Source organism: Cottoperca gobio, chromosome 11 (assembly GCF_900634415.1).
Source record: "Cottoperca gobio chromosome 11, fCotGob3.1, whole genome shotgun sequence".
Taxonomy (NCBI): Eukaryota; Metazoa; Chordata; class Actinopteri; order Perciformes; family Bovichtidae; genus Cottoperca; species Cottoperca gobio.
Window position 1 is genome coordinate 14,270,243 of NC_041365.1, and position 19,037 is coordinate 14,289,279.

The 19,037-nt window shown below is 41.1% G+C and overlaps 1 protein-coding gene across 1 annotated transcript; it reads right to left on the reverse strand.

Annotated features, from left to right (window-relative positions):
• Positions 1-6,967: 6,967 nt before the first annotated feature.
• On the reverse strand, positions 6,968-17,985 carry znf865 (zinc finger protein 865). Its single transcript, XM_029443144.1, is given in 4 exon segments — positions 6,968-9,172; positions 9,174-12,784; positions 16,874-16,972; positions 17,356-17,985. Coding segments are annotated over 2 exon segments (4,137 nt in total). The 5' UTR covers positions 12,312-12,784; positions 16,874-16,972; positions 17,356-17,985; the 3' UTR covers positions 6,968-8,173.
• Positions 17,986-19,037: the final 1,052 nt, after the last annotated feature.

Below are 19,037 nucleotides of genomic sequence, written 5' to 3' on the forward strand. Positions count from 1 at the left end.
TCTCTCTCTCTCGCTCTCTCTCTCCTCTCCCTCTCTCACACACCTCTCTCTATTTTCGTCGTTCTTTCTGACTCTCTCTCTCTCTCAGTCAGCTGGAACCAACACGGGCCGCTCGTGTGATGTCACCGCTCACGGGGGAAAGGCGATTGGGGGCGTGGATCATTTGCATACATAGCTCACTCCTCCTCCGTCGGTAACGCATTCTGCGTTCACGGAGGCATGGGAAAGCTGGTGTATTTCGCTTTCAACATGTAAAAATACGATTCCAACACTTATTGTAGTAAGTAAGTAACTTTTGGATGATGTTCAACTTGGTTATACTATAATATTGTTGAAATTACAATAACATAAGCCTGCATTGCACCTATACTATAGGCCTATTAAAAGTGAATTTCTTGGTATATACAAATAGGGTTAAGTGTTCAATTAATCAAATGAATATAAAACAGATGGAATAAAATTATATATAATAGCAGCACTTTGTATTTACAATAATAGGCCTAAAGAAAAGTCAATAAAATGAAAGAAATCGAAGAAAGAAAAATAAATCTATATAAAAATAGTCTATCAAAAACTTAAAACAAGATAATGTGAGAATAACCTGAGTGCTTGACACCTTCAAACACCCAGTTTCACATGCACTAAACTTTATTTATTTATATAGCGCCTTTTATAAGCCCAGGTAAACTTGCTCTTGAGGATGAATAACCTTTGTTCCCAGAAAAAAAAAAGACAAGCTTTATTCAGTCAGACATAGTGGTTTAAAATACAGACCGGCTTCAACCTTCATTACGGTGGAGATAATAAAATCTGATTTTTGCTGCAACGATTAGTTGATAAATGGATTAGTCAGTTAATCAACAAAAATTATTCAGCGCTTATTTTAATAATCAAATAATCACCTAACCTTTGCTGGTTTCAGTTTCTCAAAAGTGAGGATTTCATGCTTTTCTTTGTTGTAAATTACAGTGTGAATAGGCCGATTGATAACATGTAGGATAATATTATTTTAAACCAAAATCCAAAACATGGTTAAATGAACAAAAATGATAAATTATAGTAAATATATTTTTAAAACTCCATACAAACTATTAGTTCATCACGGTCTCATTATTAAAGCTATGTAAATGAATACTAAAAAATGTAAATTTAATTTTAAAGCTATTATGACAATATTTTTATCATCTAATTTGTAGTTCAACAGAGAAAAACTTTTGACTCAATTAGTTTATCACTTCCAGCAGTAAAATTAACCCAAAATGAATTAAGCAACGCTAGAAAAACAAACCCAAAATGTTTGGCACGCTTGCCTTTTACCATGGTATTATTCATGTTTTCGTTTTTCCTCCTGTAGTACGTGAACGCAACATATATTTGCATAAAATACAACACCTCCCAGCAAATTCAGCCAATGGCTGATAGCAGCTGGGACTGTTGCGCACTAAGTCACAGCCAACTGATCTGCTTTCTGGATGGACCCTGAACGCACCCCGCCCATCTCTTCTTCTCTCACGCTGTCATTTAAACAAGGAGGCCCAAAAAACAACAAGATGACCACTCACAGAATGAGAGTAATAAAGAGTCATACGGTCTTGAGACGTTTGGATGCTGTTTGCTCTTTTGGCCTACACATTGTTTTCTCTCTGTCTTAATCTTAGAAATGTGGGAAAATGTGATATTTTCAGACAAAACGTGACATGATTTGAAGTGTCAGAATAAGCAGCTCAAACGAAGCAAATACCAGGTGGGCGGATAGTCTCACACAATATCTCTAACATTTTGTATGAAAATATAACAGTCTGCTACATTTACAGGTAGAGATACAACATCCATAGTATTATTTGTCAGGAGCATAAGCTGAAAAACTATATTTAATAAATGTTTCTTTCTATAAATTGAGATGTGTTTTACTTATACAACAACTATATACTACATTGTCCTTAAATAATCACATTTGAAAAAAGGTTAACTTGTATTTAATCTCATAAAAATGGTCGACAGAGCCACAGTTCGTCTGTTTTTCTCTCTGTTAAATGTCCCTATCTGCTTCTCGCGCTCAAACAAACACATGGCCCCGGCACGCGCCGACTGTTGCCTACCGGCGACCCTGCCGCGTCGCTATTGGCTGAATCTAGGTCACTTGCGGTCTCTCCCAGCCTCCTATTGGCCAAAATTAGGTCACAGTCTCCGCCCACAGGTTTCCCCATGCTACTGCCGCGTGACAGGCCGTCTGGAGGGGGGAGGAGGGGACACAAAGGGAGGGAGCTGACTGTGTGGATTAGAGTTAAAAAAGAAGAAAAATCACATTTATTTCTTTATAATAAATTCAACAACACTAAATTAACATTTATATTAAATATAAAAAAAAAAGATTAGTCAAATGTACAACAAATAAAAATAAAATCAACATAAAATAACTAATAAATAATTAGAACTGTAATAAATAATTACAAAATATATCAAACGCTTATTATTATTATTATTATTATTATTATTATTATTATTATTATTATTATTATTAATAACAATACTTTGAGAGTGTTCTTGTTTGATATTATATAAGGGTAATGTTGTTAGTTGACATGTTAAGATGTCTTTTATTCCAACCTTGCTTTTATTGTATTATATATTATTTTTATTATTCTTATTTCTTTATGCATGTATGGCATGTTCTATTTGTCCTTGTGTTGCACGTTTTATTTACCTGCTAATATAGCACAATGTTGTTATTGATTAGTAACTATTATATTTATAAAAAAATAGTTTTCTTTAATAGTTTTTTATGCTGTGTATTGTATCTTTTTGTGTTGCATGTTTTAACTTCTGATTAGTATCATACAACATCCTAATTGTCTTGTAAAACTAATATTAACTTTTTATAATTACCCTGCAAGTCCAATTTCAATAACAATTTTCAAAATGTATAGTGTTTTATAGGATTACTTTGTAATGTTTATGCAGAAACTACAGCTAAAAAATACCCTTTGGTAAAAATAAATAATTTAGCATTGCTTAATTTTCTTTAATTGTGTTCTTTGGTAGTGTACACATGTATGTACTTATTTGTCATGTTTGTTCATGTTAATCATGTACCGTCATGTATTTTCTGTGCAGATCCAAGTTAAAGCTAAAATGCCAAATCTATCACTTCAATAACACAATAATATCAACAGCCTATACAAGAAATAAAGGCATAAATCACACATAACATGCCATTTTATGCATTTCCTGTTGATACTAACTGATTCATGAATCAGATGCAGCAGCTGCACTGTGGGAACAACAGTTCCTGGAAGGACCTAGAGAAGCCTGCAAGTCCTATCTGGTGACAGAGTGTTGTCAAATATACATGACAGGAATGTGCTAGTAGCAAGAGGCCAAAATGATCTCACACACGCACACACACACACACACACACACACACACACACACACACACACACACACACACACACACACACACACACACACACACACACACACACACACACACACACACACACACTGGCATGCATCATCAGTGAAAGTGAGGACCAACAGCTAGACTCTACTAATGTGTGATCTGGGTTTCACGAACCTTTTCCAATTCAGATTATTTCCCCTGGTTTCATTCCTCCAGACCATAGACTGTATTGTATATCTCCAGACCCACAGCAGCCATCATTTTAAAGTGTTTACATGGCGCCATCTAGTGGCTATTAGTCAGTAATGCATCAGAGCATAACAGTTCAACAACCACAGCTACAATACTGTTGTTCACCACTGGTGGAATGTAACTAAGTAAATTAAGTAAATAAAGTACAAATCCGAGGCACTTGTACTTAACTTGAGTATTTATAGTTTAATGCTACGTTATTCTTCTAGTCCACTACAACTCAGAGACAAATATTTACTCCTCTACATGTATTTGATAACTGTAGTTACTTTCGAGATTAAGAATAATAATAACAAATATAATCAACAAATTATGTTACATATATTATTAAAGGTTAAGATAAAACTTTATTGATGCCTTGGTGAAATTCACAAGCTACCGGGCGGAATATAGTAACAAAATAATAACCTTCATGCAATTCTGTTTTCGTTTTGCATCTATTTTAGTAATTTCTTTGTGGTTGTATTGTGTCTCTTTGTAGTCATTGGGTCATTTGTAATCATTCTGTTTATGTTTGTGGTCATTTTGCATCTCTTTGTGATAACTTTATTCTTTTCAGAAACATTTTGTAAAACTTGACCCCTTGGGCCCCTGGGCCTGTACCCGCTCGGTAACCCAACCAAGCTTGTTCTTCACTTGAATATTTCCATTTTAAGCAACTTTATACTTCTACTCCACTGCATCTCAGAGACAAGTATTTTACTTTTTATTCCACTACATTTATCTGACAGTTTTAATTACTTTTCAGATCACAATTTATACCCATCCTGTCTATTGAAAACCACGTCGTATCTCCAAATATGGCGATTTTGAAATAAATGATGAAGTGCTCCGTTATGCTTTGTATAATCTCTGCTACTTAAGAAACTATTTAAAAACTCTCTTGGATCAGCTGGAAAATGCATTGTAACAAAACTGACTTTCTAAGATTAAGAAAAGGTGACTTTTTAGAGATACGTTTCACAGCGACAAAGCTACAAAGATATGATGATCTTATAGAATATGATGCATTGCTGTTGATTAAACTACCCAACAGTGTACAAAGGAGTCAACAGGAGTACAACCGTACTCTCCAGCAGTAAAATGCAACGTAGTACTATTAATACTATTAATGCAGGAACATCATATGTAATAGTAAAACACTGACAGGGAACATTTGATTGCACAATGGGTACTCTTCTCCACAACGTTTAGTGAGACACGTGCCAGTGCACATGTGACCCCCCCCCCCCCCCCTGGTAAAACCCGGGGGGCATACTGGATACTCATGAAGGCATAAACAGCTCACCTGACCGCATGCTCCAGGTGCACACCACCTGACCTCATATCATTGATGTATCTGGAGCTGCAGCTCTCTGAAAGTCTACTCCTGTTGTGTGCGTGGGTAAAGCAGGCTACATGTGTTTGAGAGAAACCACTTCAGTGTCCCTGTAGGAGGAAAGCATGGATAAAAATATACACCGTGGATTAATTATCTGAAAACCAGCTTCGAGGGGATGGAAGTTGTGGTTGAACTGCTGTTTTCGTGTCATTCTGAAAGTTTACAGATCAGACTTTTCTTGTAGGAGAGTTGCTGCTGCTGGATCCTCGTGGGGATCGGGGCTCGGAGGTTATTGAAAATAGACTAGTAGTTTAATGGTAGCTGCAAATATTCCTTAGATTCATACAGACAAAATTATAAATCACACAATTTTAACCATTTCTACCGTAATTCCAGTACTTATCTATGTTAAACCTAATAATAAACATTCCCATGTAACTATTATTGCTGTCACCATTATAACAGCATTTACCTTCCATTTGATAGCTTGCTTGTCCATACACAAACTCTAAGCTTTAATCAACTCTTAACAATTATCACTTTCAGTAAAAACTTTATAGGATTGGATATAAAAAATCATTCCGAACTGAATCAATTTCCATCTTTTATAACTGAGAAAATGTCCTTATCTCATTAAAGCGAGGGTGGGTAGTGTATTTTAGAATTGTATTTGTTATGTGTTGAAAAACTCTTTTCATTCCGACAGCAATCAAGAAATACAATGCTCTGACAAAAACATCCAGTATCTATGGCTGTCGTAGGACTGTAATAAATCCGTCAAATCATTTTATTCGGCCTGCCTGTCTTCCTGCGCGCACTCTGCCCGTGCACTCATTGCGCATTACCAGACTCTTCCACGAGCTGCCATCTTTGACAGCTGTGAGTACTAACTATAGCCATGTTGGCTGTTATTGTTCGTTATACGTTTACATTGATCATTTTGGGGGAGTGGCTTTGGAGGGAGGCCAATTTAGTGACATTCCGCTAGATTTAGAGACTGTTGGAGCTCGCTGTCATTAGACAAGAGTTCGCAACATTGGGCTGGGATTAAAAGAAAATAATAATACATTGTATTTGTAAAGCGCCTTTCCAAGCTAAAAGCAATCTCAAGGCACTAAATGTAAAATGTAGTTTATTCTTCCAGACTTCTCCAATGTTACCCACCCATGCTGACTTTTTCTTAAAGCACCATTTATCATTTTTAACTGAAGTATACCTAAATGAAATGCACGCCAACAGCAGTTAGATATAGGGACTATTTCTTCAGTGGAAATAAGTAGTTCTAATGTAAACAGTCAGCTCTCCTGAATATCTGGGACGTTGTTTCTGTAATGACAATGCACTTGTAATTATGTGATGATTTAAAGCTGCCGTTGGTAACTTTATTAAAAATAACTGTCTTGTTTGCTGCAACTGTCACTATATCCTGACTGTAGTGCATGAGCCAGAGCCTCTTCACCACTGTGGTGAATGTGATAAAACCTTCACTCACCTCTCCAGCCTCCTCCTAGTGCTCCTAATGACATTTGTAAGATTCTACCATGCCCCAAAAATATTTGAATTCACTGTTCAGCTGTAAAATGTGAAACCCAGCCACTATATTGGAAAAAAGCAACTCCTTTTGAATTAATTTCTGTGGTTAGCCTCAACATAAAAAGCTGCCCCTTGTACTCCAATGATCCCATATTTGGCAGGGGCAAATAATTCCTGGAATGGACCTTGTAATTTGATGGTACTTTTAGGGAGAATAAAGAGTGTTTGTTAGCCTTATAATTATTTAATTGCTGGTACAACCTAGAGTCATTTACTCTTTTAGAAGCATGCAAAAATGTGAAATTTGTTTTTTTAGGAAGGAAATTCCAGCAATCAATAAAAAAAATGTAGTAGGGTTTAAGTTAAACTTTTCGTTCAAGGAATTTAGTACCAAATTACAGTTATTTCCTGGAAACTGGAAAGGGAGCTTACGATTTTAACATAAACTTAAGCAAACAGTAACATTTCAGATTTTTTTTTAATTTGATTTGAGGGTTTTCAACAACTCACTTTTAGGCAAAGAAAAGGATAGTAATTTAGTAATATTACATGTTTTAGTTTTACAGAAAAAAGAAAAAACACGTCTGGACAGGACCTAAGTAATGAACTATGTGTACACGCTTTTGTTACAAAAATTGGGCATAACGGTAGCAAAGAGGGAGTAGCTAAAAGGGGTACAGGGAGGTGCAAAAAATATCACATCGATACATATACTCATCCCGCTGTTTCACAAAGACAGTCCCCAACTCGTTCCCTCCCACCCATACAATACCAACGATGATAAAATAAATGATACTTGGAGTAAAAAACAGCAAATAATCAATATATAATAAAATATAATACGAATTATACAGTACACTCCGGTTATTTCTGTTGTCCTTTTCAAATCCTGAACACATTAACAGTTTGAGTCGTGTTTTCTCTACATCCACGCCTCCTTAAAAAAAAAGACAAAAAAGTAGTGTACATTAAAAACAAGGTTACAGACACTTTTCTGTTTTGTCCTAACTCCTTTTGTCCTTTTCAGTCACTTTAGCATATCAAACTGCCTTTTGTGTGACAGATTAGACCCTTCACCTTTCTCTCTTGAAAGATTTATTTATCTTAAAGGGCAGATGTCATCTCAGTATAAAAGGTGAGAGATTCTCCACTGGGGTAACAAATAAACACATACAGAGCAAGAGACACAGACTATACGGTTTAACTGTGAATAATGTGAAAACAATTTGAAAAAATAAACTGGTACTAAAAGGTACCTCACTTCTACAATCGGCATCCAATCCATATGTATGCGCAAACACTGCTAATGGGGAAATTAAAAACAAAAATAAAAACATGATGAGAGGAAACTGGATTAATGCATTTTTCAAACAGGTGCTACTAAAATTGTCACATGGTCAAGAGTTCCTCCACCTTAGGGTAAGGGGAGCCAGATGATGAGGGTGGTTCTGATTTTAGGCCTTTTGAAGTCCACTCTAATTCATCAACCACCTCTGCTGCAGTACGTTAGGATTGTATACAGATTTATCCGGGAGGGTTGTGGGGATATTACGGTAGTTACACTAAACCCTTCCCACTTGTTCTGTTAAAAACTTGCTTGCTTCTTGGATTATCTAAAAAAAATAAAACATCAAAACAATCTAGTCTAAAAAACAGTTTTTTTTTTTACTGACTGTACTCAGTCAGAACTGTTGATCTCTCAGGCTGGACCAGAACCGGGACCGTCAGCTGGACAGGTGTATGGTCACTTTCTGACTGGTCATGTGTCGGTGGGGATTTCGTCTTCATCAGTTCCCAGTTTCTGCCGATGGTCAGCCCCCGACAGCAGAACTTGTGTCGGGCCAGAAGCTGGGAGTTCCAGAAACGGTGTCGGCATTTGCGGCATTGGAATGCAGCTTGTTTAAGATGCAGGCCCCTGTGTTTCAAGGCTTTGTGTAATGAGCTGTTGCGTCTCCCACACTCCTGGCACCGCAGACGGGCGTGGCGGCCTGAGTTTCTCGGTGGGTGCCTGATGGCGTGGTGGACCAGGAGAGAACCCTGCATGGCATATGTTGCACTGGGGCAGATGGGGCAGGGGAAGCGCTTAATGGGCACCTCCATTGAGGTGAGCCCGGTGACTTTGACAGCACCTCCGCTCCAAGACTTTACTTTTATCACACCACCTTTTATCCTCAGCTGGGCCAGGATCTTTTTTTTCTTGAGCTGCGCCTGCAGTCTGCCCCTCTTTTTCCTCAGAAGCATCAGCTTCCTGCGGGTGTCTTTACTCAGAGGAACACCCACCAGCTTTCCGTCTCTCATGATGCTGTGGATCAGCAGTTGCCTTTTTTTTTTTTTTTGCTTTTTTGTTTGTCCAAGCCTCTTTTGGAAGTTTTTTGAGCGGTAGTGAAAAGGGTGCTGCTGCTGCTGCTGTTGCTGTTGCTGTTGCTGCTGTTGTGGTGGTGGTTGTGGTTGCTGCTGCCCAGGGGCCCCTTGCTGCATGTGAGACGACCCAGCGTAGTTTGGACCTGATCCAGAATCATAGAAGAGCGGTGAGTATACGGAGGGTTGGGACTGGTTGACACGCTGGCCGCTGCGGTCGATGCCATGCTGAGACAGCTTGTGGCGCACTAAGCTGTTGGAGTAGGCAAAGGCTTTACCGCATACTTCACAACGAAAGGACTTCTCCAGCCCTACCCCGCCACCAGTGGACCGTCTGTTGATGTGCCGTCAGGTGAAAGTAGTGGCGGAATGATTTCCAGCACACTGTACAGGTATAAAGCCTCTGAGAGGGGGTGCCCGATGTTGGAGACTTTTCTCCTTGGGAGCATGATGAGAAGTAGTCAGAGTTTCCCGAGGGGGCGACTTGACTGATAGCAGCGGCAGCAGCGGCAGCAGCAGCAGCAGCAGCAGCAGCTCCTTTAATTCTCCTCCCCTGGCTGTCGATCTCACCTTTTCTGTGCAACTTCCCGTGTCTCACTAGGCTCTGTGCATAGGCAAACATCTTCCCGCACAGATTGCATTTGTAGTTCTTTTGACCAGAGTGCACGGTCAGATGCTTGGTAAGGTGGAAAGGCTCACGGAACATTTTGCCACATATGTCGCAGGCGTGAGGCTTCTCGCCCGTGTGGACGCGGGTGTGGCGCCGTAGGGTCTCCGCCCTTCTGAAGCGTTTGCAACAAATCTGACAGCTGTACGGCCGTTCTGACCCGTCCCCTGGAGGGGCAGGGCTCCTTCTTCTCCTGACGACGTTGCTTGGGTCCCTCTTCTCTCTGGGCTTCCTTGGCCTCCTGGGCTTCGTGTTCGGCTGGCTAGGGTGGGTCAAAGGCATGGTAGAACCGTTGAGGCTGGACGTAGATGACGGTCCGCCAAGATTACCAAACCCCAACCCCCCAAGGAGGCCTCCAATGATATCCCGCCTCTCTCCTTCCCGGCTTTCAGTGTTTATATCACAGGAGGCTGCGGCTGCAGCAGCGATGGCCGACATCGCACTGCTGGTGACTTCATCCTCCGAATCATCCAACAGGGAGGAGAGGGGGAGGTGTGGCTGCGGTTGTTGTTGCTGCTGCTGCGGCGGCTGTTGGTGGTGGTGGTGGTGGTGCTGCTGCGGTTGTGGGTGGGGATGAAGAGTTGGGGCTAAAGGGGCCTTACGCAGAGTTTGGTTGGTCATTTCACTGGCTAGCGTACTCTCTGAGGAGTACAGAGACGAGGGTTGTGATCGCCTGTAGTCATCGACCCCGCTGTAGGGCGACTGATTCTGGTAGCGATTTCTGGAATAATCTGTTGCATACTTGTCATTCGCCATTGCTGCCCCATCGTTTGGGAGTCCTACCCTGTTTCCACTGCTTCCCATTTTACTGCTGCTTGGGTTGGATGATCCACTTCCTTCGCTGCCAGACCGGTTTTTTGAACTACGAGGAGGTTTGCCACAGGCACCTGAAGCAGCATGGTTGAGAAGGGAGGTGCTCTCACGGAAGCAACGCCCGCAGGCCGGGCAGCGGAAAGGCTTCTCGTCGTGTATCTTCTCATGTCTTGTTAGTGACTCTCGGCGGTTGAAGGATTTCTGGCAGATGTTGCAGACAAAAGGCCGGTTTTCTGAGTGAGTGACACTATGTTGAATGAGGTGACCCCTCTTTTTAAATCTCTTCCCACACTCGCCACAGCAGAATATCCTCTCTGGGCTGGGGGAGTTACAGTCTGACTTCCTGCTTTGGCTTTCTGGTGTTAAGCCGTGGCTGCGGAGATGCCTTCGCAGGCTGGAGAGGTGGGTGAAGGTTTTACCACATTCACCACAGTGGTAAAGGGGTTCTGGCTCAGGCTGGCCAGATGAACTATTACTGTGGCTGTCTTGAGATTTGGACAACTGTTGGTTACCGTTGGCTACAAGCACAGAGGTGGAGTTAGAGGAACGAGGGGCAGACGAAGAGGAGGACACGGTGGAGGATGACTGCTGTTGCTGAGAGGACGATGAGAGGAGAGAGGAATGCGGTGGCTCGCTTCCGATGCCACTTATTCCAACACCCCCAGATCCTCCTCCCACAAGGCCTGATGAGGAGCTCTGACTGTGCCCACTCGAGCTGCTGTTATGGCTGTGAGTGCTGTGACTGTGGCTACTGTCCGATTTCCTCTGAGGCAGGTAGCCCGCCATTGCTTTCTTTCTCCGGCTTCCTCCACTTGAAGCTGATGAAGACGAGCTGTCTCCTGTCTTTGCATCATCTTTAGAGAGGGACAGGTGCAGGGGCAGGGGGAGGGAAAGGCCAACCTCTTGCTGCATTAGTGATGCTATCTGGTTCGAGGAAAGGACTGGAATGCCTTGGAAATCAAAACCACCCAGTGGGGCAGGCTGGGGTGCCGGGTGGAGAGGGTGCGGGTGGTGAGTGTGGCTGTGTGGATGAGATAAGGCGTGAGGGGTCAGCTGCTGTTGTTGCTGCTGAATTGGTAGAGCTGCGTGGCTGTGGCTGTGGCTGTGTGCGGAGTGGAGGGCGGGGGGAGGGGCCAGGGCCGAGTTTGAGTCAGTGGGCCCTTGGCTTAGACCCAAGCCCAAGTGGTTGTGAGTGCCTTGCTGAACGAGGAACTGCTCCAGGCTGCTGTTGGTGGGGACGCCGGAAAGGAAGTATTGGTTGGCGGCGAGCATGCAGCTGAACTGCTGGTGGAGGCTGCGGGGATCCGACTGGCCGACTAACGGGACTGCAGTGCTGCCGGAAGGGTTGATGGAGGCTGAAGAGGTGGAGGAAGAAGGTGAGGAAGTGGGGGGACCAGTTGAGGGCTGAGGGACAGAGAGACCTGGATGCAGGGGTGGAGGCGGGGGTGCGGGTGTGACAACTCCACCGATGACCCCTGCACTTCCTACACTGCTGCCCCCACCAAAGTCAAAACGTCCCATCCCGGAGTGGAGCTGCTCCTGAGCCAGCGCAGCCTCTGCTGGGTGAAAAGGCCGCAGAAACTGGGGGTATCCCGAGCTCCCGCTCCCACTGCTGCTACTACTGCTCATCTTACTGGACTTCCTGGAGCTGTGAGACGAAGAGGACGACTGGCTCTGATGGGAGATGGATGCGGAAGGTGCGCTCATTTTGGCGAATAATGATGAGGAGTCTGCGAAGGCATTACTCCGAGAACTCTGGAGGGATCCCAGGCCGAGGCCAGACAGGAGGCTTCCAGAGCCATCGACGGAGGGCTGGTGCTGCTGCTGAAGCTGCTGCTGATGCTGCAGTTGGACCTGCTGCTGGTGGCTCAGTTGTCGTTCTAATCCAAGGCCTTTGAACTGGTGGGCCTGGTGTCCACTCAGCATCTCTAAAATGTCCATTGGGTACTTGCTGAACTGGAACATCTTCCAATACAGCTGTGGCAAAGTGCCACGTAGCTACAACTGCCACGTGCACTAAGCCTGCAATTGCTGGAAATAGCAATGACCCCTTGTCAAACTGACAAGGTGGGATTTTCAGAGGTAGTCCTGACCCCAAAATTCCAACAAACAGCTATAATCCACCAAAAGCCGATGCTCGATTTTTTTCCCTCACATAAATGGTATCACTAGTAGTTTTATTCTTCATTCAAGAGTGAAGCCTTCAAGTGCGTCTGCGGGATTTTTCTTTTTTTAAAGGGTCATAAATAGGTAATAAACTAAATCATATTAAAAAACAGAGTCTGTAGTGTTTTTTTTTAAGTGTTCCATAATAGTATGCCGATTGTTTTTTTTATCAGGTCAGCAGTTCCATGAAGTGGAGTGTGACAGCTATTTCAGTGGAGGGTGAACCATTGCTTCACTGCCCTTCTGTCCCCTCATGGAGTTCTTCGGACAGCCTGAAGAATGAGAAGGAAAAAAAGACATAATAATGTCAGTGATTCAGTGACTTGATACAGAGATAAACAAATCACTGTTAGCACAGAGAGTTCAACAGTAGTTTTTCTTGCACTTGGAGCCTGAAAAACCTTGATGCTGAACGTCTCAAAAGGAACTGAATAAACAATATTTTGCGGTTTTTAATTTTGAGCCACAGTATTTATTTAACCCAATTCATTTATTGAGCTAATAATTAGATTCAACGGCCTGAGCAGTACAATCATTTTTGTGTGGAAGTCTTGAAAATCATCTTTCATTGTTTGTTCAACCTGGTAAAATGTTAATCAGCTGACTTTCTAATATCAGGTAGCTTTAAACCAATGAATTAACAGATGCTGTTAACTTATAAAACTCAATTTAGTATTTTTATTTAGGATATTTTAATATAACTAAGAAAAACACTGTGCACAATGCTTCTTTCTGTCACTTTTCAAATGTAAAGCAGTTAATCACATTAGTGTTTAGTTTAAAAATGCATAACTAGAGACAAAGCTGACAAGAGAAACTAAATGCAGCAATTAAGAAAAATAAACACAGACAAAAAGATAATATACAAATGCAAATCTCAGCCACCAGTTTCCATTTATGAAACTTTGGGGCAACAATCAGAACAGTGAATAATGGCAAGTTTTCTATTAGTTTAAAGTGTACTGTTTGACTGTTATTTGTATGTTCACACTGTATACACACTAGTGAGTGGCAGACAGAGCCTAGAGAGGGAAATGAGAGTGCTGGGTCGAAATGTCACACGACTCCTGTCCTGCTGGATAACATGGCTGCCCCCACCCCCACCCCCACACACTATTTAGAAGTTGGCATTTTCAATTTATTTCACAGATTATGTTCCCGTTTTGTTTCTCAGTCGCAGAAGTGTTTTCTAACCAATTAAGAAAATGTATTCATGCAAATGTGGGTCACTACACGGAGCAGTCGCTTGATACGATTAACCCATCAAGTAATGAAGTACTTCACTTCTTTTAAATCTTGCGTAATTAACACTAGTTATCTTTTTCAACAAAGTCGTTTGAGTCAACAGCATCTCCTTAGTCTGAATACTGCCAATTCGTCTGCAAAGACAAACTGACATTTGAAAACACCACAATCTTAATAACATCTTCTTTACAATTACAAATGATGCTTTTTTTCCCCACTGTAGGCAACAATCTGCTGCTTTTTCTCCCTGAGCAAAATATTAGCATAACTGCTTTGAACATCTGAACAGAAACTATTTGATCTTGTGCATCTGGATTGCCTGGGTGGCATATCTTTCTTTAAAAGGCTGAGGTTAACTGTGCTGTTGATTCTGACCTTCCCCTGGCTTTGCACGGAGCACTCGACACCAACAACTCTCCCCTGAGACAGAAACGAGAGAAGCCAAACATCCTCAAATGTGCCGTCACATCTGCGTACAGTCTGAAGCTTGGCAGAGAGACGGGAATATTCATAGAGAGCCGTAATAAAAATCACAAAAACTAAAATTAATGCTGATTTCCTTCTGAAGAATAGTGAAACTGTTACTGAAAGTTCTTCAGAAAGCTTAATGACAATGCTACAAGGTTGATAACCGTTAGAAGGTTGATGAACGACGAGGCCAAACAATAGGAATCAGATTCGAGGAAATAAGAAAGCTTTTTCAAAACAGACATAAAGTAGGGCTGCATTCCGTTTAAGAAATTGTCCAAATGAAAATCTGTCAACTCCAACTTTTACAATAATCACACTCAAACACAAAAACAGATCAAATTTCTGCTGAAGTCCAGCCACTTAGTACAAAAGCATATTCATCTAAATTCTGCTCAGTTACCATTGTGTCTAACTGGGACAGCCTGACATAAAAAGCCACCCAACCAACTAAGTTAAAACCCATGTTGTGGCATTGTAATTGAATTAAGTAAAACTTAAATACGTAATGACAACAATCTAATAAACTACAACACAAAGATAACAATGTCAGTTTTATAGATGTAGGATACAATGATTACATTTTAAAGTAAGCAACATGAGGATCTGGGCTACAGAGTTTCATTCTAGCTCTCCATCAGGGAACTAGTTCACATCTGTTACACCAGGTGAATGCAGGTAACTTAGCGGGTGGGAGAGAAAACCAGCACAAATGAGAGTCCGCAGGTTTTATCTCCAGCCAATCATTACAGCAGCTGATCCCATCGATTAGTGCTCCTTTAACAAGACCAAAGAAAATAATTGATGCATCGGATTCTACTGATTGTTTGCATTAAAATTCACTTAAACTCTCAGCTCTCTGACCGGCCACCCACGATGTATGAGGAAATTCCTTCAACAGGTTGAGCTCGGATGTGTTTAATGCGAAAGCATATTGCAACATTTTGTTGTTCAATGATACATTTCCTCCCAACGGTATGCAATCTTTAGCAACCGCCTTTGAAGTCTGTTTGCTACAGTTTGGTTGGTGTGTCAGTGGTGAAAACTCCACAGAGGAGTAAAAACACAGCAGTGCTCAAAACAGACTCAATGCACTATAGTGGGCCGTTTGCAACTTTATACACATGTGCAAACATCTGCGTTAAATGTTCGCAGAAAACCATAAGAAATTACAACCAACATTTGCTCCAGGACATTCCGCGCATAATCCTTTCCACATTTTATATACATTACGTTTAGCAGTGATGAATGTGACCCAGTGCTCAAATCCCCCAAACAGCGAACATCCTCCCTAAGTCTCATGTTACATGACGGGGAAAATAACTTCCTACCTAGAAAGGACTCAACCAGAAACATCAATCCAAATATATGAATGTTGATAAATAGAAATAAAGAGCCTAAATTAATATACCAATTAGTTAATTTTTATCTGATGTTTAAGTACAGCTGATGTGAGGGACATTCTACCTGTAACTAAAACCTAAAGTTTTATTCACTTTTGTGACATAAAACATTAAGAGGGAAATCATTTTTTATTAATCTCTTATTACACATGTTCAATTACTTCAAAATAAAATATAAATTAAGGACCTACATTTTTTTTAAATGCGTGCATCACCGGGTGAATATTATCCATGCAATTAAGTGTGTGGCCCTACACCGCATAAGAAACTTTTAATTTAAGTCAATAGAGCAACTTTAAAGAATGCATTTAAAAGATTAAGGAGAAAACATTTGGAAGAAAAATGACCTGCTATCTGTAGCATCAGTATAATCCGCAATTAATCCAGTTCAGATTCTAAACAATCTAATAAGCACATCTGTGAAACTGATTTACTGATACAAACAGCTTTAACTGTGACTCATCCAACATATGAACAAAATACAATTCTTGTCAAATCAGAGCTTCACTGTGCACAGTACGTTTCTCTACCTATTATTCCATTTTCAGGTTTTTAGAAAGCTTATGACGAAAACAATTACAGATGTCAAGTTGTCACAGGAAATGAAGTATGACATACTGCTCAAAATTAATTATGGTGCAAAATAAAAGTATATAAAAAAAATAGTGTCATCTGTATTTTCAAACTATTTACTTTTTTTCTATCTTTCAAATTTCGTAGTTTTAGATATGCCCTGTGACCAGTGTTTTTGAAGGATACTCTACTGTACGTGGGTTTAACTGATGCAGATTTACAGTTTATTTCCCACTACTGACAATCACATCGATTACGTATAAGTACTTTGATCAGTATACTATTGATGCTCCTACAGTAGACAAAATATCTGAATACCCTGTTTTTAAAGCATTCTTGATTCTCAAAAGCAACGTTAAATATTTTCATTCAGGCAACTTTTTCAGATTATAAGAAAACATGTGTAGCCGATCTTATTATGAAATAACTTTTTCCACAAACTTACAATCAGTGGTGTCTGAGCTACTGATTCTGCATCAGTGGTTGTAATAAGTTACTGCTCAGATATATGCAGAGCCTAAAATGAGCTGAATCTCCTTTCAGCACACATTTTTCAGTTAGTTAGTATCGAGTAGGTTGCGAGCAGAGCACAAGTTACAGACTGGAGCTAATTAAGCGAACAGTTTGTTTGACAATTTCAAGGAGCGTGATTTCATGTTGTTTCCATCTTACCGGCGGATCTACAGGTCTGGAGCTCCCTGCTGGATCGCAGCTGTTGGGGGAGAAACTGCCGCTCTCTCCGCCGACAACCGGTGTCTTCAGGTCGACAGCCTGAAAACACATGTACCGATGACCGAACAGGTTAGACGGACACAAATGACTGTTATCACTCATCAACCAGCAACTGCTAGCATCCATCCATCACTCCGCTAGCTAATGTTAACCAACTGCTAAAATGTTGCACTAACGGAGGTGAAATCGTTTATAATGCATGTATAACATTGGCACATACAATGCATTTTAAATTATGTTACAATGTGTGTGGAACAGCGTTATAATACAGATACATATAACTAAACTGACATAACGTAGGTATCTTGGTTGCATAGCATAACGCTAGCATTGCTAGCAGCTTAGCCGAGCGCTTAGCTTGGCTGCTAGCAAATTAGCAAACATACCACTGCTGGAAACGGCTTTTGTTTTTGTTTTCTTACCTTGTAGCATACGATGGCTACGTGCAAAAAAAGCTCAGAAACATGGGAGTAAAAGCGTAAAAACATCGAGCGGACAGTGCGCCGTGAGAGCGGGGTCCCTACTGCCTGTCAGCGGGGCCTTTTTCTTCATCCATGGAAAAACACTGTGAAAGGCCTGGCTCTCCATCGGCCCGGGAGGGCTGCTTTACATTCGCTAACAAAAACTATTTCCGCTGGCCTGACCCGATATGTCCATTGTCTGCCGCCTCAGTAGTACTGCTCCACTGGTTTACTGCTCGTCTTCACCTAAACGGCGCCTTTGTTTTGTTTGCGTCGTGTTTTTCCTTATTTTCTCCTCGGTTGGCTGTTTTCCGCCCCGTGTCAGATTTAGATGTCCCCCTCTGTAGACGACGGCTCCTCCGATGCTGCTAGCTTTAAAATGGTAGTTTCCTGTCTGCATAATGGTTCCGGGTAGAGCCAGGCACAGGTTGGTCTGTCCGGCCGCGACCACACCGCTGCTGCCGCTCACATCAACCTCTGCCCCTGTGTTTGCAAAATATGGGTCCAATCCAGCATGATGCTCATGAATAAATAAACCGTGTACGCTGTTTGTGTGTGTGCGTGCACGAGCGCGTGCATGCATGTGTTCACTCCATTACAAGAGGAAGCATTCTGGCACTGACTGTGGCATTAAACTCCTGTGTGAAGGGTGTTTGTATGTGTGTGTTTTCACACTAAAAGTGTGTGAAATGTTAATGAGTCAATTAAGGATATCATTACGGCGCATGCTGCATAACATTGCTATGTGCGTGTGTGTCATGCATGTGCTGCTGTGTGCCTAATTTGCATTAATTAAAGTTATCATTATAGTACAGTATTCTTGCATGTTGCTGGCGGCTGTGTGTGTGTGTGTGTGTGTTCCCAGCATGCACATATTTTGAAAATGGATGTTTACTAAGTAATACACCTGTTAGATTTAATTTTTATACCATACGTTGTTAGAATAATATTAAACACTGGGACATATTATGTATAAAAACACTGCATAATTACATCTATACAATCATATAAATGAATATCTAAAACCAGTTTAAAGGGTATTGAGATGGTGAGTAGACAGCAGTGAATCTGAGACCACCTTAATAATTTGTCTTTCTCCTGTAATTTCCTTAATTTAACGGCCATAATGAATTTTAAATTGTTTTATTAAATTGGGGGAGTGGTTGGGTGGAGATGTGTTCGTTGTGCAGCCTCAAATTGCTCCCTTGGGTCAAAACACAGGGAGGCGGGGCTGATTTCAGAGACACAATAGTTGGTATCAAGCACACACATACTTACTTTTCATTCACTCTGACTCCCATTCAAACCACAGCGAGAATCTGCTGTATACTTTGAATCTCAATACTTTTGTTACTGACTGAGATGTTTCCATAGCACCACAGTATCAAAAACTGATTAGTCGATTGGCAGCAGCCTCTTATAGATATTTTATTAATAATTTGTCATTAAGTGCCAAAAGATTTTTTGCTGCTTTTCTTTTATATCTTTAAATTGTTTGGCTGTTTGTCAGAAAAACAGGTAACACAATATATCACAAAGGGCTTTGGGAATGTGTAATGACAAGTTTTCGCTTTTCTGTAACAATTTTTAGAATAAAGATCTATTAAATAATTGTTAACTGCAGCCCTGAAAGCCATGATGTC